General features: G+C 47.6%; 1 protein-coding gene across 4 annotated transcripts in view; it reads left to right on the top strand.

The window, feature by feature from the left end:
* RGL3 (ral guanine nucleotide dissociation stimulator like 3) overlaps nucleotides 1-17,140 on the top strand; it is a 44,225-nt gene extending 27,085 nt beyond the window's left edge. For 2 of the 4 annotated variants that reach the window (XM_030196962.1, XM_030196964.1), the window contains 11 exons: nucleotides 255-358; nucleotides 798-882; nucleotides 1,800-1,889; nucleotides 2,023-2,109; nucleotides 2,257-2,289; nucleotides 3,201-3,322; nucleotides 3,757-3,846; nucleotides 4,485-4,629; nucleotides 5,793-5,999; nucleotides 13,920-14,034; nucleotides 14,573-17,140. In XM_030196962.1, coding sequence (XP_030052822.1) covers nucleotides 255-358; nucleotides 798-882; nucleotides 1,800-1,889; nucleotides 2,023-2,109; nucleotides 2,257-2,289; nucleotides 3,201-3,322; nucleotides 3,757-3,846; nucleotides 4,485-4,629; nucleotides 5,793-5,999; nucleotides 13,920-14,034; nucleotides 14,573-14,721 — 1,227 coding nt within the window. In that variant the 3' untranslated portion in view covers nucleotides 14,722-17,140. Of the gene's footprint in view, nucleotides 1-254; nucleotides 359-797; nucleotides 883-1,799; nucleotides 1,890-2,022; nucleotides 2,110-2,256; nucleotides 2,290-3,200; nucleotides 3,323-3,756; nucleotides 3,847-4,484; nucleotides 4,630-5,792; nucleotides 6,000-6,436; nucleotides 6,590-13,919; nucleotides 14,035-14,572 lie in introns of those variants that run through there. The other 2 variants (XM_030196963.1, XM_030196965.1) reach the window with 2 other exon arrangements.
* Nucleotides 17,141-21,215: the final 4,075 nt, after the last annotated feature.

Below are 21,215 nucleotides of genomic sequence, written 5' to 3'. Positions count from 1 at the left end.
GGTGAAATTCAGCTACCAGAAGAGTAAGTGGCAACAGGTAAACAGCAGATATATTTTATTTATTTATTTGTTGCATTTGTATCCTACCTTATCCCACCTCTTTGCAGGCTCAAATCATGTGTTATCCCCCCCAACCCCCGAAAATTCATATAACTTATACAATGGCCACGGCACTGAACACTGACCTCAGTGTATGGAAAATGTGATCCATCACTTTCAGTCCTCTGTACTGATCAGTTCCTGCTTCTCTGTAGAAGTGTCGACTCTTGAGGAATTTCTCGTCACTGAGAGCCATCCTGTCTGCCCTGCAGTCCAACCCCATTTACAGGCTGAAGAGGACCTGGGCTGCTGTGAACAGGTAAAATAATTATTCACTCAGGAGCACATCCCAGATGTGACAGGCTCTGTGTCCCTTTGTCCATCCTATGAACCCTCCAGTCCTACAGGCGACAGGCTTTGCATCCCTGTGTCCATCCCCTGAACCCTCCAGTCCTAGAGGTGACAGGCTCTGTATCCCTATATCCACCCCTGAACCTTCCAGTCCTAGAGGTGATGGGTTCTTTATCCCTGTGTCCATCCCCTGAATCCTCCATTCCTAGAGGTAACAGGCTCTGTATCCCTGTGTCCATCCCCTGAGCCCTCCAGTCCTACAGGCGACAGGCTTTGCATCCCTGTGTCCATCCCCTGAACCCTCCAGTCCTAGAGGTGACAGGCTCTGTATCCCTGTACCCATCTTTTCCTCTTGGAGTTTATTTTCCATCTCCATATAACAGTAATTAAAAGCTTCTCTTTTGCAGAGATACAATGTCCATCTTCCACAAGCTATCCAGTATCTTCTCTGATGAGAATAATCATATGTGCAGTCGGGAAATCCTTGTACAGGTGAGACACTCTGAGGCTTGGGATAGGGGATCCTTGTGCAAGTGAGACACTCTGAGGCTTGGGACACTTTAAGAGTTTGGGTGGGGGTTGCTAAATATGGAAACTCTCCTTTGCCTCACACAGCCCTCGCCAAGCAAGATCAGATCCACAGTGGTCACACAGCTTTGGTTATGTCTCCTCTAGACCTGGGTTGCACCTCTCCCTTCCCCCTTCCCTTTCCCAGTCTTTAGTCAGGTCACTCTGTATATCTTTGGTCCTGTACCAATGGGCACTCAGTCATCAGCTAGCAGAGAAAAGGGTGTGTCTCATCCATAGCCGCACATAAGTCAAATGTAGAAGCCTTATGAGACCACAGAACCAAAACTCCATGAGACATCATTCAACTGAGAGTCTTCTGATCGGAAGTATCCCTGTACAAATTCTCAAAGGGTTTGTTAATTGAACCGGACTGGTAACAGTTTGTAGTCTCAGTCGAGTCACTGTGTTGTGGTCCAGTAACATTTATCCCCCTTGATGTAGGATAATACTGCAACGTGGCCATATTGGGTTGATGTGCAAATACATTTTATCCCGTTTGCCACACTGGTGTTTGCCGACATCGTTATCACTGGCCCTTCTGGATCCGCCACTCCAGGCGGTATTTCCTTGATGAAACTGAACATAGGCACTAGACGATTTCAGCAGTAAAATATTCAGATGAGTCCAGCGGTGGGATAGTTCTGCTTGCTTGTTGTGGGACGGTCGTGATCATCTTGTTTAATTACAGAATCTTGTTGGGGGGGGTGGGGGGTTAGGGAATTTAATTGATGAAGTTGCCTAAGCCTGAAGGTTTGCCCAGTTGACTAGCATTAGGTCTGGGTACTTTACAAATAACAGAAATGGCTTGTTGTCTTCTCTGCCCCTTTGCCAACTACCAGGAAGAAGACTGTCAGGTTGCGAGTGGGCAGACCAGCTGCAGGGAAGACAGTAAGCGTCTGCACCGACTGAGCTCCTATGATCAGCCAGCGGTAGGGCCAGTCGTTCACCTCCGATGTCTCTGACACTGCTGGAATGAATGTGTTGTAATTCAGTGCTTGGTGACTCCCTGGCACTTCTCAGTCAGATCTTTAGGAAAATAATTCATCTCCCACCTTTTTGCAGAAGTCTTTCCCTGCCACAGTTCCCTATCTTGGCACCTTCCTCACGGACTTGGTCATGTTGGACACAGCTTTGCCAGATCACCTGGAGGTGAGCTGGGCATGGAGGAGGGTGGGGAGGGAAGGGCAATCTGTGCCAGTCTAGTGCTGAACAGCCTTTGGGTGCTCTCACATGGGGGTCTGCTCAGGACAGAGCACTGTCACTCTGCGTTTTAATATTTTCCCTTTCATTTTGCAGAACGGGTTGATCAACTTTGAGAAACGGAGGAAGGTGAGGTTCTATGGCTGGGAGAATCCAGGCCTAAAGGATCGTGCAGATCTGGGGAAGGTGGGGGGGGGGGGGGCAGGTTTTGCATTTTATTTTTAGAATATGAACTGATGACTCCATAGATCTAGCCGCCTCTGAAGTGGCCAGAAAGAGACCCCACCCCCCCCAGGAGGCTGATTTTATTCACAAAACATCCAGAAAAAGGGAGGGATTAGAGCTAGACCAAGTGGCAAGATTCAGCCACTGAACATGTAAGTTATTCGTCCAAGTGCAGACGGATAATTACCAGTTATATCTTTTACAGGTAGAACTGGCCATTTACAAAGATTCAACTGCAGGTATCTGGCACTGAAACTACCGTTTAAACGTTCAAAAGTTGTCCTTATTATCCACTCAGAGATGAGCAGGAAGGCACAGCCCCTCTTACCTTGAGCAGAAATGTTAGTTTTACTTACTAGGATGTCTTGAGGCTGGAGCATCCTGTGCCAAGGACCGAGTTAGCACTGTTCAAACTGTTGCTTCACGTTGTGAGTTTTTATTGGATAAGAAAGTCATGCTCTTGGGTTTTGTACAGGGCTTTTTTGAAGGGGTTACTTGGGGGTATTGAGTACTGGCACTTTTTCCATTGTCTGCTAAAATTGACCCATGGACCCCAAGTTTTAATGAAAGAGCTCAGGCTCTACACAACAATTCTGCCTTGTCATAGATTCTGTGACTGGTTGCAGGGGGCCTGCCTATTGTGGGGAGGGTCCCTCAGTGAGCACCCCATCCCTGAAGGGTGGCCTGGCATTTGAGTACCGGCGCCTTTTTTGCTAGAAAAAAAAATGCACTGGTTTTGTACATCCTTGTAGAAATCTTCCTCCCTCCCTTAAACTTGTGTCACTTAGGAGTTGTTTCCTCTGATCTCTCTACAGGAGTTTGAAACTCTCTCCATGATTCAGAGACTGCAGCTGAGCTGTCAGCAGTACAGCCTGAGCCCCAGGTCACTGGTTCTGGCCTCCTTCCACCATCACCGGCAGCTCACCGAGGACCAGAGGTAACAGGGGAAGAGCACGGGGGGGGGGGGGGGGGGGGGGGTGGCAGAATGTCTGAAAGCACTAGGAGATGCACCAGGGGATGTTCAAAGACAAGCGTCAGTGTTGCTGTTTGGGATATGTCAGGGGAATGAGTCTAGTGATGCTGCTTAGAGAGACCCTAAGACAGTAACTTAGTATCTGTGGGTTGCACATCGTCTATGAATACAAAGGTTTGAAAAGCAGAAAGCAGGGCAGCCAGGTAGATACAGTTTGTTTTATTGTGTCTGAGGATACTGGAAGGGCCTGGGGTTCTCTTAAAGACCCTGTGATGGACAGTGAAAGGGAATTTCCTCCTGCCCCCCCAAAATAATTGAATGGTGAGGTTATGTGAACAGGAGAGGTGGGAACCAGGGAGGAATGGACAGAGTCTGACAGATCTGGGTGTCCTTTTCAGTTACAGCATGTCCCGATCTATAGAAGCCCCTGCTGACTCCTGCCCCAACTCACCTCGGATCCGCAGACGACTGCCAAAGCGATTTAGCTCGTAAGTACTACTACTACTACTTAACATTTCTAGAGCGCTACTAGGGTTATGCAGCGCTGTACAGTTTAACAAAGAAGGACAGTCCCTGCTCGAAGGAGCTTACAATCTAAAGGACGAAATGTCAAGTTGGGGCAGTCAAGATGTCCTGAATAGAGGTGTAGTGGTTAGGTGCCGAAGGCGACATTGAAGAGGTGGGCTTTGAGCAAGGATTTGAAGATGGGCAGGGAGGGGGCCTGGCGTATGGGCTCAGGGAGTTTATTCCAAGCATGGGGTGAAGCGAGGCAGAAAGGGCGGAGCCTGGAGTTGGTGGTGGTGGAGAAGGGTACTGAGAGGAGGGATTTGTCTTGAGAGCAGAGGTTACGGGTAGAAATGTAAGGGGAGATGAGGATAGAGAGGTAAGGAGGGGCTGCAGATCGAGTGCATTTGTAGGTTAGTAGGAGAAGCTTGAACTGTATGCGGTACCTGATCGGAAGCCAGTGAAGTGACTTGAGGAGAGGGGTGAGTACCCACAGGAGGCCCTGCCATCCTGTGTGTGTGTGTGGGGGGGGGGGGGGGGTTGAGATCATGTTCTTTGTATGTCTGTTCAGGTATGAACATGCGTGTGCCTTCTTCTAATGGGTCGCTCTTGTCTTTTGAAGTCTCCTACTTGGCTCTGAGACCCTCTGGCCCCGGGCAAATGGGGATCGCGGGAACCTTTCACCTTCTGGTTCATGCAGCAGCTGTGACGCAGATGAGAGCCCTGGTTATGCTTTGCCCTCCCCTGATGGTGGCCCTGGGCTCAAGGTCAGAATATGAGGGGGGAGGGAGGTACAAGTGTGATGCTTGTGTCTATGACATGGTCGCAGCCAAAGTTTACATTTCGACTGAGGTTGTTCTTGTCCCCATGTGTAATCCATCTATAAACTGGGTTTTGATAGAATATAATTTGTGTGTTAGTCAGACTGGCATTTTGATCTGTGAGATTTTCTCTGTCAGTTTTTGATGATGTCATATGTGAGTGACCAGAACAGACCATCAGAAAAATCTATCAATTTCCTTTCTTGATGACAACCAGTGCTACGGAGAAGGGGGAGGAGCTTTCTGGGGAGGGTAAACATCTGTGTTTCTCTGCTCGCTAGGGGTGGAGTTGGGGGATTCTGTGGAAACTGTTAGTGAGTGCAGATCACAGATGAAAGAGGCGTGACCGAATTTGAGAGAGTTGAATTCACATAGGTTTTGTAGTAATTTCCTAAGGGAAATTTTGCTTCAGTGGAGCCACCAGGTGCCATATACGCACAGAGCAGCCAAGTTACCCATTCCAGGAGGGAGACTTTTTGACCAGTCCTGGATTTCTGGCATCCTCATCTGGTGCATTATGGGACCTGCAGCACTGATGTCAATGGATAGAAATACTACATTGCTTTGGAAATGTAAGTGTAAAACCAGGACCGGCCAAAAAGTCTCCCTCCTGGAATGGGTATCTCGGCAGCCCTGTATGTAGGGGACTGACAGAGCTGGCCCAGAGGGATCCTGAGAGGGCATTACACAGGAAGTACACTCTAATAAAAAAAAAAGTGAATAATCATTAGCCCTCCTTCCCTGGTCTTATACTGAACCACATCCAACATCGGCAGTGCAGAAGGGGACGGGCTGGGTAGTGAGATGGCAAAGGACACAGGAGAGAGGTCTGGCCCTGATACTTGTTATTCTACCTGTGTACATTGGGAAGGGGGTAACAGAAAAGGGAGAGAGGTCTGGCAGCTTTCTTGTCACCCCAGATACTCTGGTGCTTTCTGGAGGGGGTGGAGAGCACTGCGTCCTATCAAATAACACCCTGGGCAATTACCCATTGGTCTTGGTGGCCATATTGGGAGATGGAAGGCCTGACAGAATCTGAGTTGATGATCATCTTCTGTTTCTAAAATAGATTCCCACCTCCCACCCCATTTCTCCCTTTTTTCATTCAGTGTATGCAGGATCTACCCCTGGCCTGCTCTGCTGCAACTCTTCCCCTAGATGACTCGTCCCTTATTGCAGCAGGAAGCGGCTCACAGCCCAAACAGCTGCCGTCACCGGGGGTCTCGCTTCCCATCTACAACAGACAGATCGCAGACCTGTGCATTGTACGTGTCAGCATAGAGAACGATACCTGCAATCTCTACAGGAGCATTCTGGTGAGTGCATTGTGATGGATCCAGAGGGAGGAGGCACCCAATTCTTCCAAGCCCCAGTTCAGGTCTTGGAGATCCCCCTGGACACCCCCCCCCCCCCACCAGCCAGGTAGAAGAAGGTGGGAGGGAGGTGGCGAGAGGGATGGAAACTGTTCCAGTCCACCATAACTAAAAGTTTGATTAAAGACATCCAACCATGTGTTGAGGGGAGGGGGGAGCAGGTATTAAAGATGTTTCCAGTTGGCTTACATCACTCAAACTAACATCGAACCCTCCAAAGTCTGAAGCTCTCCAACCTGATTCCCTTCAACCACGAGCACCTCAGTGGCCAATTTTGGTGTCACTCTAGGTTTCCACCTTTATCTCAAGGGGCATCTAAGCTAATCTAATACCGGCATCTTTCTATTACTTAAACACATTCTCTGTTATGTTTTTTCTAGTTCCAGATAGTGTTCAAGGTCTTCCTACACTAGAACCGAGTCACCAGGATTTCAGGAATGTCCTTTTCTTGGACATCTCAGATGTTTCATTAAGACGTCCACTACTGGGGCACGACACCGTTACCACACTGCTTTGCTCCACTGAAAATCTGATTACGTGACCCACCTTTAATTCGCTCACGAGAAGAGTAGGCGTAGCCAGCAGGGCTCTTCCAAAAAAAAAAAAAAACAACAGGACTATGAAGGAAAGATAAAATAGTTTATTCTTGAGAAGACTCGACATGGCCCCTTTTTAACACGTCCTTTTCATATGCCTTTTTTCCTTCTCTTTTTCACAGACGGCGTGTGTTTTATCCACATTAGTTCAAACAGATTGACAAACTGTATTAAGGTGTGTTTTTTTGCACTACATAAATGATTTTTTGTTCCTTTCATCCTTACACAGACCTTTTAAATGTAATATTAATCTTGTATGGGTTTAAAAAAAATAAATTTCAGCCTCTTATACATGCTTTAACTAACAATTTGTCAAATTGTAGCATACATATGAATGCATATACTTGAGTATTCAGTGCAATCCTTTTTTTATTTTTGATACTCATTTTTATCTGCTTCTTGTATGTATTTTACTCATAGTCTTTCACTGTGCGATAATTTAGAAACAACCCTTATCAATGTATTTTATCTGGCTTTATATGTATATCATTTATATTACTATATAAAAGTTGTAAAAACCTGAAGTATAAATCAACAGACGCGTCAAGTTTCTCTTACATATGCACACAGCTCTGGAATTCTCTACCAAAACACCTAAAATCTACGAATAATCATCTAGAATTCCAAAAAAACCTAAAAACTCACCTGTTCAAGAAGGCATACCCCGTAGTATCTGACATAAACACCGAATAATGAAATATGGCATTTTAATCAGGAACGGACAGTTTTCAACCCCGACGCATGATCACACCCTAACATTTTGTCTGAATCACCCCAACCTATTTACCAATACTTCTTTACTGTATTTGTCACTGTAATAGTACCCCATATACTGTATTTGTTCACACCGGAGTCTGTAACCACCTCTCCAGAACTATGTAAGCCACTTTGAGCCTACTAATAAGTGGGAAAAGGTGGGATACAAATGTAACAAATAAAATAAATAAATAAAAAATATATGCTTTGATTTTAGACCCCTGAAGCAAGCACTTTGCCGAAACACAGATCTACAGTGCCGTGTCGGGTAGTCTGAAGAATAAAGTATTTTATCTTTCCTTCATCCTCCTGTTCTTTTTCTTTGGAAGACCCCCTGCCGGTTACACCACTCTTCTCGTCAGCACTTCTATACGTAGTGAGCTACAGTCTTCTGCCTCTGCGGATTTTCCTGTCCTTTAATTTGCCCCATGCTTGGATTTAGGCGTAGGGAAGATACGCAAGATGCCAAGTATTAGGGGCGTAGCTAGACTTCGGCAGGAGGGGGGTCCAGAGCCTGAGATGAGGGGCACATTTTAGCCCCCCCCCGGCGCTGCCGACCCCCCTGCCATTGCCGACCCCGCTGCCACCACCACCAACAACTTTGGCCCCCCCCCCTGCCGACGACCCTCTCAACCCCCCCCCTCCCGCCGCCAACCTTCCCCCACAGTCGCTGTCACCTACCTTTGCTGGCAGGGGACCCCAATCCCCGCCAGCTGAGGTCCTCTTCTTCCAGCGCAAGGCTTTGTTCTGTTTCTGAGTCTGACGTCCTGCATGTACAACGTGCACAACGTCAGACTCAGAAACTGAACGAAGCCTTGCGCCGGAAGAAAAGGACCTCGGCTGCCGGGGGTTGGAGTCCCTTGCCAGCAAATGTAGGCAACAGCGGGTTGGTGGCGGGAGGGGGGGTTGAGAAGGTCATCGGCAGGGGGGTCCAGGGCCAAATCTACGGAGGCCCAGGCCCCCATGGCCCCACATAACTACGCCACTGCGAAGTACCTGGGCTTCTCCCGTGGCCATGTCCGCATGCTGCTTGCAAGAAATACCACTGTGGCACTGTGACCTCATTGAAATTTTGCAGCCCCAGCCTCTCTCCAGTCTCTGGGGTCTGCTGGCCTGTGGGCTCTGATTTGCTCATTCTTGTGGGTAACGTTTAAAAGCTCATTATCAGCTCTGAAGGTGTCAGGACTCTCAAGGCTAAACCTGGATTCATGAGCCCTTGAACCACTGCCGAGGAGCGGCAGCGGCAGGCAGCACTGGGCAAGCACACCAGCAAGGCAGGGACTGCAGACGCAGATGCAGATAAGCAAGCCGGAACACACGGACTGGAACTAGGCTTCACCTACACTTGACTGCCGTTCCCCAGGTGTTGAGCCCCTGGGTGCAGGCAGCTGGCAGGACTTAGAGGAAAACTGGTACTGGAGCAAGCAGGCTGGAACACCAAGAAACTCACACTAGAAAAGATTCTTAAACAAGCTTGGCCAAAACAGGGTTCAGGATAGGAATCAGGATTTCCAAACAGGCTTGGCTGGAAGGAAACTGAAAGCAAGCAGGGCAGACACAAGCAGGAGGGGAACTGAAGCTGAAGACAACCAGCCACAAACAGAGGAAGAACGGATACTATACAGGGTAAAAGACAAGCTTGACTAACCAGGGTAGGGCAGAAGCCCAAGGTGAACAGGGAACCAAACAAGACAGACTAGACAGGACACAAAGCTAGGCTACACAGACAAGAACTAGGGCAATGACTGAAAGCTGCCACACAGCCACTAAGAAAGACATACATACAAGCAACAAAGCTAGACTGAAAGCAGAACCTAGCAGACAAACAAACAGAGAACACAAAGGCTAAAGTACACACATAGTAACATAGTAGATGACGGCAGAAAAAGACCTGTACGGTCCATCTAGTCTGCCCAACAAGATAAACTCATATGTGCTACTTCTTGTGTATACCTTACCTTGATTTGTATCTGCCATGTTCAGGACACAGACCGTAGAAGTCTTGCCCAAAACTAGCCCCATTTTCAGGACACAGACCATAGAAGTCTTGCCCAGAACTAGCCCCACCACCCAAACACCAGCCCCGCCTCCCAATCTCGGCTAAGCTTCTGAGGATCCATTCCTTCTGCACAGGATTCCTTTATGTTTATTCCACGCATGCTTGAATTCCGCTACCGTTTTCATCTCCACCACCTCCCATGGGAGGGCATTCCAAGTATCTACCACTCTCCGTGAAAAAATACTTCCTGACATTTTTCTTGAGTCTGCCCCCCTTCACTCTCATATCATGTCCTCTCGTTCTACCGCCCTCCCATCTCCGGAAAAGGTTCGTTTGCGGATTAATACCTTTCAAATATTTGAACATCTGTTTCATATCACCCCTGTTTCTCCTTTCCTCCAGGGTATACATGTACAGATCCGCAAGTCTCTCCTCATAAGTCTTGTAATGCAAATCCCATACCATTCTTGTAGCTTTTCTTTGCACTGCTTCCATTTTTTTTACATCCTTAGCAAGGTACGGCCTCCAGAACTGAACACAATACTCCAGGTGGGGCCTCACCAATGACTTATACAGGGGCATCAACACCTCTTTTCTTCTGCTGGTCACTCCTCTCTCTATACAGCTTAGCAACCTTCTGGCTAAGGACACCGCCTTGTCACACTGTTTCGTCGCCTTCAGATCCTCAGATACTATCACCCCAAGATCCCTCTCCCCGTCCGTAACTACCAGACTCTCCCCGCCTAACACATACTTCTCCCGTGGATTTCTACTCCCTAAGTGCATTACTTTGCATTTCTTCGCATTGAATTTTAATTGCCAAACCTTAGACCATTCTTCTAGCTTCTGCAGATCCTTTTTCATGTTTTCCACTCCCTCCCGGGTGTCCACTCTGTTACAAATCTTAGTATCGTCCGCAATAAGGCAAACTTTACCTTCTAACCCTTCGGCAATGTCACTCACAAATATATTGAACAGAATCGGTCCCAGCACCGATCCCTGAGGCACTCCACTACTCACCTTCCCCTCCACTGAGCGAATTCCATTCACCACCACCTTTTAGCTTCTGTCCGTCAACCAGTTCCTAATCCAGTTCACCACTTCAGGTCCTATCTTCAGCCTGTCCAGTTTATTCAAGAGCCTCCTGTGGGGAACCGTGTCAAAAGCTTTGCTGAAATCTAAGTAGATTACGTCCATAGCACGTCCTTGATTCAATTCTCCAGTCACCCAGTCAAAGAATTCAATGAGATTCGTTTGACACGATTTCCCTTTGGTAAAACCATGTTGTTTCGGATCTTGCAACTTATTGGCTTCCAGGAAATTCACTATCCTGTCCTTTAGCATCGCTTCCATTACTTTTCCAATAACTGAAGTGAGACTTACCGGCCTGTAGTTTCCAGCTTCTTCCCTATCACCACTTTTGTGAAGAGGGACCACCTCCGCCGTTCTCCAATCGCACGGAACCTCTCCCGTCTCCAAGGATTTATTAAACAAATCTTTAAGAGGACAGCCACAACCTCTCTGAGCTCCCTCAATATCCTGGGGTGGATCCCGTCCGGTCCCATGGCTTTGTCCACCTTTATTCCTAGTTGTTCATACACACTCTCTTCCGTGAACGGTGCTAAATCCACTCCACTCTCACATGTACTTTTGTCAGTCCATCTCGGTCCTTCTCCAGGATTTTCTTCTGTGAAAACAGAACAAAAGTATCTATTTAGCAGATTTGCCTTTTCTTCATCATTTTCTACATAGCGGTTCGCAGCATCTTTTAGTCTCACAATTCCCTTTTTAGTCATTTTCCTTTCACTAATATACCTGAAGAAATTTTTGTCACCCCTCCTTACCTTTCTAGCCATTTGTTCTTCCGCACGCGCTTTCGCCAGACGTATCTCTCTCTTGGCTTCCTTCAGGTTCATCCGGTATTCCTCGCCGTGTTCCTCTTTTCGAGTTTTTCTGTATTTCTGGAACGCCAACTCTTTAGCCTTTATTTTCTCAGCCACTTGCTTGGAGAACCATATCGGTTTCCTTTTTCTCTTGCTTTTATTTACTCTCCTTACATAGAGGTTTGTGGCCCTATTTATAGTTTCTTTCAGCCTGGACCACTGCCCTTCCACTTCTCGTACATCCTTCCAGCCCATCAGCTCCTTCCTCAGGTATTCCCTCATTTTACTAAAGTCAGCACGCTTGAAATCCAGGACTTTCAGTTTTGAGTGGCCACCCTCCTCTTCAGCCGTCATATCAAACCAAACCGTTTGATGGTCACTGCTGCCCAGGTGGGCACCCACTCGGACATTTGATACACTATCCCCATTTGTGAGTACCAGATCTAGCGTCGCTCCCTCCCTTGTGTGTTCCGTCACCATTTGTCTGAGCAAAGCACTTTGAAAAGCATCCACGATCTCTCTACTTCTTTCCTATTCCGCAGATGAAACCTTCCAATCTACATCCGGCAAATTGAAATCTCCCAACAACAGCACCTCTCTTTTCTTCCCCAACCTTTGAATATCAGCGATCAGATCTTTATCTAGTTCCTCCAATTGTTGGGGGTCTGTAGACAACACCCACATGGACAGAGGTTCTATCCTCTCTTTTTAAGGTGATCCATATCACTTCTTCCTTTCCCCAGTTCCCTGTCATTTCAGTCGCTGTGATATCATTTCTCACATACCTAGCTACTCCTCCACCTTTACACCCCTCTCTATCCTTCCTAAAAAGATTATAGCCTGGTATGTTTGCATCCCATTCATGGGAACCATTGAGCCATGTCTCTGTGACTGCAACTATGTCCAAGTCTGCCCCCAACATCAGGGCTTGAAGGTCATGAACTTTATTGCTTAGACTGCGAGCATTTGTGGTCATCGCTTTCCATCTACATTTCCTAGTATGTGTTTTGGTTTTAGTGATTTGGGGGTGTCTTTTCTCTTTGGGTACCTTCATATCTTTTTGTTCCACCTTCTTTGCTTTTTCTTTTTCTTCTGCCTCAGTTTTATTTTCAGGAACATCACAGGCACCAAGATCTAAACACAGAACAGGACAAGGCTAAAGTACACACAGGCACCAAGAAATAAGCATAGAACAGAACAAGGTAAGAGTGCAACTGCACACTTGTTACCTCGGGTCCCTTGGTAATGCAAAGGCCCTGCTAAAAGGGCCAGGTGCCTAATAAAGGCAATCAGCAAATCTCAAGGCAGCTAAGGGTGAGGCTAGCTGCCAAACTTCCAACCAAGTCTGGTGGGCTAGAATATCTGGACCGGACTAGAATGAAAGTCTGGAATGTGTAGGGAGACAGCAAGACAGTCTATGGCAGCCACCGGTTCTGGCCACCAGAGGGCGAGGTGAGCACAGCCAAGGAAAATAGTCACCATCGTGATAGAAGGCATTTGCTATGTTACTGTGCCTGACTGGATGGCCTGAACATCTGTCGGCCTTGCTAAATCCAGTTAGTTCAGAATGGTAGATACAAATCAAGGTCAGGTATACATATAAAATAGTGCATATGAGTTTATCTTGTTGGGCAGACTGGATGGACCGTACAGGTCTTTTTCTGCCATCATCTACTATGTTACTATGAATGAGCTATTTCTCGTCTTCTGGCCACTCCACCAGCAGCCGTAATCCTTCCAGAATTAATATTCAGCTTCATGTGACCTCCAGGCCTCCCTCTGTGAGATTCTGGCCACACTCAGGGCGGGGTTGAAAACCCTCAACATGGGCGATGCTCAGCAGGCTTGGATATGAGCACATTCAGTCCGTTTGCAGGGTGAGGAATAACGCAGGGATGAGCTGCGGCCTCCTCTGACATCTGCCTCCCTCCCCCACTCGCACCCTCTATCTTTGCAAATACTTTGGAACCTATCTTATCTGAGTTTGTTTTTCTCCCCCACTCCCCTTAAGGCGGTATCGGGAAATTAATTACCTATACTACTCAAAAGTCAAGGAGGCGGAGCTTGTGAGGGAGAAGGGAGACCACGTCCCCAACGGCTGGGAAACAGCAGTGAATCTCCAAACCGCCTCAGTTCACATTCACGCGCATCAGCCGGAGCGTGTGCAAACCCAGACCTAAGCTGCGCACAAGCACATTCCCAAGGGCGGTCTGTTGGGTGGGTAAATAAATGTGTACCTGGGGGCTCATATGGGCAACTTCAAGACAGATGAGGGTACCTGTAATGCAGAGCTGCCAAGTTACCCATTCCAGGAAGGAGACTTTTTGGCCAGTCCTGGATGTCTGCAAACCTCATCCTGGTGCATTATGGGACCTGCAGCACTGATTTCAATGGATAGAATCATGGACTACAAGTCCCATACTGCTTAGTTTAAAACCAGGACCGGCCCAAAAGTCTCCCTCCTGGAATGGGTAACTTGGCAGATCTGGTAATGGGCAATTCAACGTGCCCGTAAGGCAATTCAGGGTGTATTTTCAGGCGACTGAGAAACCCCATGTTCATGTCTTGTTGCTGTCGAAGCCTTTGGAAATGGTATTTCTTAAGCACGTCTGCCACCTCCTTTCCACAGCTCACGAGTCAAGACAAAGCCCCTGCTGTCATCTTGCGAGCACTTCGTAAGCACAACCTGGAGCAGAGCCGGGCAGAGGACTTCCAGCTGGTGCAGCTGCTGACTGGGAGCAAAGGTGAGACAAGCGGCTGCTCCAAGAATGAGTGGTGGGATCAAGGGAGGAACTTGTACCCGCTGACCCCTGTAAACAGGAGAACTCTGGGTACAGGAAGGAAGGAGAGGTCCCTGGGGATGGGAAGGCAGGGGAGATCAGATTGGACAGTCCTTGGGCATGGGAGGCAGGAGATCTTTGATTGATCAGTTCTTGGGCAGGGGAGGGTAAGAGGGCAGGATAGATCAGATTGGCCAATCCTTGGGCATGGGAGGGAAGAAGAGGTCTAATTGGTCAGTACTTGGGCATGGGAAGACAGCAGAGATCAGGTTGGTCAGTCCTTGGGCATGAGAGCTCTGATTGGTTGGTCCTTGGGCATGGGAGGGTAGGTGAGATCAGACTGGCCAATCCTTCAGCAAGGGAGGGCAGGAGAGATCAGATTGGCCAGTCCCTGGGTATGGAAGGGAAGAAGAGGTCTAACTGGTCAGTCACTGGCTACAGAAGAGTATGCATTGTCTTCCTGTGCTTCAGCCTCTCATGTCTATTCTTCCTCCTCTTCCAGAGCTCGTGATCCCTGACAGTGCCAACGTCTACTACGCCATGTGCACAACTGGTAATTTTGACTTTCTCCTGCGCAGGAAGGAGGGGGCTAACCCCAGGTCCTCTTGCTCTCCCCTACTGCCATTGACCCCGGATGGACCCTCACCTTAGAGACTGTTCTAACTGTAGCCACCCCACAGGGGGATTCTGACTCCTGAGGAGGGACAGCTGTCAGCCAGGCAACCTGAATCTCCAGCTCAGCGTACGCCCTTCTCACATGCTGAAAGGGGACCAGTTGAACCCCCCCCCCCCCCCCCACCAAACACAAAGGCAGATCTACACGGGGACATGTGCCTCATCCATGTGAGTCCAAAGATGCTGAACCTGACCCAGTCTTAACACTAGTGCATGCTGGGAGATGTAGAGTCTGCTTTTCTTCAGTGAAACATATAACCAGGACTGGAATAGCCACTTTGGACTGTCCTAGATTAGCTGGCAACCCCAACGAGCAAACACACACATGTACATATATATAAATACACACACAGACATGCATGCCTCTATCCTTCCCTTGCCTCCTCACAAACCAAACCAGCCAGTACCTCCCCCTCCCCCTCCAAGATCCTGTCTCTATCCCCTCTCCTCCCCTTCCAGCACTTGTGGCCTGGAGCATGGAGTGCGGGGGCTTTTTCTGAGGCCCCTGTCAGTGAAGTGTCCAGGACTGGCCAGCACTATGATGGGTCCATTCAGATGTTAGAGATGGCCCGAAGAACCACCTGAGTAAGTTCCAGCATTACCAGAGCAGTGGCGTAGCCACAGGTGGGCCTGGCCCACCCACTTAGGGCTAGGCCCACCCAACAGTAGCACAGGTTTAGTGGTAGCTGGTGGAGATCCCAAGGTCCACCAACTGAACACTTCTCCCTGACGGTAACGAAAACACTACTCTCCATGGTACTGGCACCTGCGCATTCTCAGGTTTTATAGCATACTAGCTGCAAACTGCCAAGGTGGAAAGAAGCGTGCTGAGATATTTTTTTGGTGGTGGTGGTGGTGGTGGTAGAGGGGAGAAGAACACTTGGTGCCCACCCACTTCTTGCCTAGGACCACCCAAAATCTGTTGTCTGGCTACGCCCCTGTACCAGAGTATATGAAATCTGCATATTTGAGCCAAAATTCAGGAAGGCAAGCAAGCTGACCTGATGGCTGGTAATCCAGTAATACTGCATCCTTTGTACAAGGAAGAGATAGTGGCCAGAAGTATTTCCCCCGGGCATGTCCCAAGACTCTTAGAAAGGGTACTTTTAAAACAGGGTTTACAGACCTGTCCTTATCCACTGAATTACTGTATTATTAATCTGATCGGAGCCCGGGGCAGTTCAGAATATTTGCAATATGAAATGTATAAACAGATTTTCAGATCTTATTGTACTTTCAACAGTTACTGACTTGGGTTGTTTATTTGCCTTTAACTATCCCAAATGTGCTTTTCACGATTAATCTTTTTAAGATCAATAAATGCTCATTTAATCTAATCATGCAGTGTAACACAGTCATTCTGGCTGGCTACCTAAAAATATTCAAGAATGTGGGACTGAGCATGGGGACTGAAAATACCAAGGATCCCAGAGGCTGAAAATATCCAGAGCATGAGGATGACAATAGCAGGGATCAGAGAAAATGAGAGTAGGAGGGAACATGGGGGCTGAAAATACCAGGGATCCCAAAGACTGAAAATACCGGAGAGCATGGGGCTAGGGATCACCAGAAAGTGAAAACAGCAGGGATCCCAGAGGCTGAAGATATCCAGAGCATGAGGATGACAATAGCAGGGATCACAGAAAATGAGAGTAGGAGGGAACATGGGGGCTGAAAATACCAGGGATCCCAAAGACTGAAAATACCGGAGAGCATGGGGCTAGGGATCACAGAAAGTGAAAACAGCAGGGATCCCAGAGGCTGAAGATATCCAGAGCATGAGGATGACAATAGCAGGGATCACAGAAAATGAGAGTAGGAGGGAACATGGGGGCTGAAAATACCAGGGATCCCAAAGACTGAAAATACTGGAGAGCATGGGGCTAGGGATCACAGAAAGTGAAAACAGCAGGGATCCCAGAGGCTGAAGATATCCAGAGCATGAGGATGACAATAGCAGGGATCACAGAAAATGAGAGTAGGAAGGAACATGGGGGCTGAAAATACCATGGATCCCAAAGACTGAAAATACCGGAGAGCATGGGGCTAGGGATCACAGAAAGTGAAAACAGCAGGGATCCCAGAGGCTGAAAATATCCAAGAGTGTGGAGGATGAGAATACCTGAGAGCATGGGGCTGAGAATACCAGGGATCTCCAAAAGTGAAAATAGCAGCTGAAAATATCCAAGAGTGTAGAGGATGAAAATACTTATTCAAGCTTCTGTTTCTGATTATTTTGCTGTTTTTTTACCTCTATGTTTAAGAACTTTACATTTGTGATTGCCAACAGACTTAGGGTTCCTTTTACAAAGCTGTGCTACTGTATTAGTGGCGTGCTAAATGAGAATGGATTGGGCTGGAGTGTAAATTTTAAGGGGCTTCGACGTTAGCTTCAGAACTTTTAGTACAAGAAGAGTGCTGGGCAGACTTCTACGGTCTGTGCCCTGAGAATGGCAAGGACAAATCAAACTTGGGTATATATATATAAAGTATCACATACCATGTAAAATGAGTTTATCTTGTTTTAGGCAGACTGGATGGCAGTGGCGTAGCCAGACCTGACATTTTGGGTGGGCCCAGAGGTAATATGGGTGGGCACTATGTATACAGGTATGAGTAGTGTTTCTTGGAATACTACAAAATAATGCCTTAGATTGCACTGGATGATGGATTTCTAATTAGTCTGCCCAACAGCTGCCCTGCATCAGCATAAACCATACACATACTTAATGGAAAAACTGATATTTTTAAATAGAGTTACGTTATCCCATATCTTAAATTTGACAAGACTTAAGTCTACTATAATGGCAAACATTTCAACACATATGTCAGGATCCTGCAATATAATTACAGAAATGGCATATATCCTTCAAAGTTTAGTTTATAACAAATGTAAATGACTGATTAAACTGTATTAAAAAGAACATGGGTAAATACCTTTGAAGTCCTTTTCCTCTTCCAATCATCCCTGTAGCCCAGTATCAGACCTTTATTTCCCTTTCCTACCCCCCCCCTCCATCCCCGTAGCCCAGCATCAGCCCTTCCTTTCCCTACCCACCCCCATCAATCCCCGTAGCCCATCAGCCCTTCCCTATCATCCATCCCGTAGCTATGTATCAGTCCTACCCTACCCCCCACCCCTCCCTGTAGCCTAGCTTCAGCCCTGTCCTACCCCCATAGTCTGGCATCTCCCCTGTTCCCAATCTTCCCCCTCCCCCACCCTGAAGCACTAAATATAAAACCTTTTGTTTTTTTAATGGCCTGGGGACTTCAGAGCCCACCCCCATCCAAAAACCCACCTACATTAAACATAACACTTTTTTTTTTTTATTTTAACCTGGCCACTACAGAGATCATCCCCAGCCAAATAAAAAACATTATATGAAATATACAACCACTGAGCCCACAACTACAAAATCTAATTATTAAAAGCTTTTGTATTTTTCTTCAAAGCCCTGTTTTCAACAACACAAGAATTACATGAACCCCAGAACATCTTATAATTCTAAAATAGGTTGTCAACGACCATCTTATCAACCTAGAGTAACTAGAGACAAACATACTCAGAAGATGGCAGCTACGATTCAACCAAAGCAGACACCTAATTCTTGAGCTAGCCTTAATTTAAAAAAAAAAATTACATGATGATTATGATGAAAAAAAAAAGCATTTACAATTTTATTACCTGCTGACAGCTGCTGGGCTGGGCTGCTGGCAGCAGGCAGCTGCTGCTTACCTTGGCAGTAAAGTTATGGAGACACTGCTGAGTGCTGAAACTTGACTCTGGATTGGAATGATCTCTCATCTGTCTCGAACTTCCAGTTCCCAAACCAATTCCCACGTCCAGGCAGGGCCAGGCTGAGGTTCGCCTCGCACCTGCGTGCGTGCACGTGCGCACGTCCAGTCATTAGCGCTGCTACCGCCGCGTAGGATGGATGGAATCATGGGAAACACTACGACGCGCTGCCTGCGCAGCCCTGCAGTGCATTCCCGAAGGTAGGCGCCAGTGGGCTGATGTTCGGAACTTTGGAGCTTGCCCTGGGAGACCTGAGCGGATGCCCGGATGCCCGCAACGTGGTACGCTAGGCTGCCCAGCTGTAGCTACGCCCCTGGTACAGAGTGACATAAAAAATAAACTCAAAACTCAACTCCTCAGTTGATTCTTATCTGAGATAAAGTTCAGATCTAGGCCTCCTGCCATCCAATTTTGCCCCTATTTGTAGCCCCAAAAAAACCAAGCACACATACACCTCCCCCTCCCATACCAACCCCCCTCCTCAGGTGAGTGAAACCCAAGGGAAAAAAAAACCTTCAGGAATCAGTGTCAACAGGATCCCATACATCAGATGATGTAAGGGTCAATAGTTCATTCCACAGCTACTTCTTGGTTACCATAGATGGCCCACCTTGAGGCTTCCACACCGACTTACCTCCTGTCCTAGCCTCTGCTTCAGTTCTAGAGCGGCGCACAGACTAAGGCCCACGAAGAGCTCGTCAGATCCGCGGAGGAAATCTGAGGAGGGCGCGCAGACGGGGCCCAGCTGCTGGAAGCGCTCCAGGGCCTGCTCGGCCGCCTCGGGTTGCTCCAGTGCCGCCACCACGTACATGCCGGCCCCGCCCAGCAGGAAGGCGATGCGGGTCTTGGGATTGACGTCGGCCGCCCGCAGCGGGCTTCCAGGAGGCGGCGCGCAGGTAGCGCGAGAGCGGCGGGGCACGAAGAGCAGGTGCAGGCTGAGGCGGTAGAGCATGTAAGCCACGCCGGCCACACCCCCATACAGCCCTCCGCCTCCGATTGGAGAAGGACATCCAAATGGGCGGGCCTGAGCTGAGAATGGGTGGGCCTGGACCCACCCAGGCCCACCCGTAGCTAAGCCCCTGCTGGATACTATGTTACTCTTTGGGGTTTTACATGGAATGTTGCTACTAATTGGGATTCCAAAATCTTCAGAACTTTTAGTACAAGAAGAGTGCTGGGCAGACTTTTACGGTCTACGCCCTGATCGTGATTGAATAGATAGGGATGGGCTGGAGTGTAAATTTTAAGGGGCTTTGACGTTGGCTTCAGAACTTAGTACAAGAACAGTGCTGGGTAGATTTCTACGGTCTGTGCCCTGAGAATGGCAAGGACAAATCAAACTCGGGTACACATATAAAGTATCATGAGCTGCCAAGTTACCCATTCCAGGAGGGAGACTTTTTTTGGCCGTTCCTGGATTTCTGCTAACTTCATCCTGGTGCATTATGGGATCTGCAGCACTGATTTCAATGGATAGAATCGTGGACTTCAAATACTACACTGCTTTGGGATGCAAGTTTAAAATCAGGACTGGCCAAATAATCTCCCTCCTGGAATGGGTAACTTGGCAGCTGTGCATACCATGTATTATTATTAGCATTTGTATAGCGCTACCAGACGCACGCAGCGCTGAACACCTGACACAGAGAGACAGTCCCTGCTCAATAGAGCTTACATTCTAAAAATACCGACAGACAAGACAATTAAGGGCGAGGGAAGTACTGGGTGAGAAAGGAACAAGGGGAGGGCAATTGAGTAGTGGCTAGGAGCCAAAAGCAGTGGTGAAAAGGTGGGTTTTCAGCATAGATTTGAAAACAGGTAGAGATGGAGCTAGACATACAGGCTCAGGAAGTCTATTCCAGGCATAAGGCGCTGCGAAGGAAAAGGAACAAAGTCTGGAGTTAGCAGTGGAGGAGAAGGGGGACGACAAGACAGATTTGTCCAGTGAGTGGAGTTCACGGGGAGGAATGTAGGGAGAGATGAGAGTGGAGAGGTAATGAGTTTACCTTGTTGGGCAGACTGGATGGACCGTACAGATCCTGATCTGCCGTCATTTACTATGTTACTATGAGAATAAGCCATGGGCTTTCTCGTATCCAGCATGCTGCTAATCAGTACCACAGCTTTGTAAAAGGAGCCCTTAATTTGAAGCTTCTTTCATGTTGTACAGACGACGATGCTCCCCATCTTGAGAGAACTGCACTATTTAACAATGAAATCACACTTAAAATTGATTGTTCAAAAAGCATTTTCAAACTCAAGTTGTTGAGCCATTTAGGGCCTCTCTTACTAAGGCGCTCTAACATTTTTAGCATGCACTAATATTTAGAGCGTGCTAAACAGAGACATCCATGGATGTCTCTAATCTTTAGCGTGCCCTAAATATTAGCGCGTGCTAAAAACGTTAGAGCGCCTTAGTAAAAGAGGCCCCTTAGGTTTTAATCATTTCAGGACTGTTGCTCAATCTTTCATTTTCCCTTTCTTTGAATATTGCAATGGACCAGAAATCATTAAATGCTATTCAAGTCATACAAAATGCCACTCCTCGGTTGATATGTCCTATTTCTCGATTTATACACATTTGCGTATGCCTTGTAGCGCTATAGAAATGCTAAATAGTAGTAGTAGTAGTAGTAGTATTCCCTTTCTACTTCAACTCCATTGGTTACCTACA

Source organism: Microcaecilia unicolor, chromosome 3 (assembly GCF_901765095.1).
Source record: "Microcaecilia unicolor chromosome 3, aMicUni1.1, whole genome shotgun sequence".
Lineage (NCBI taxonomy): Eukaryota > Metazoa > Chordata > Amphibia > Gymnophiona > Siphonopidae > Microcaecilia > Microcaecilia unicolor.
The sequence above is the reverse complement of the archived record's forward strand: the minus strand, read 5'-3'. Positions and strand labels throughout refer to the sequence as shown.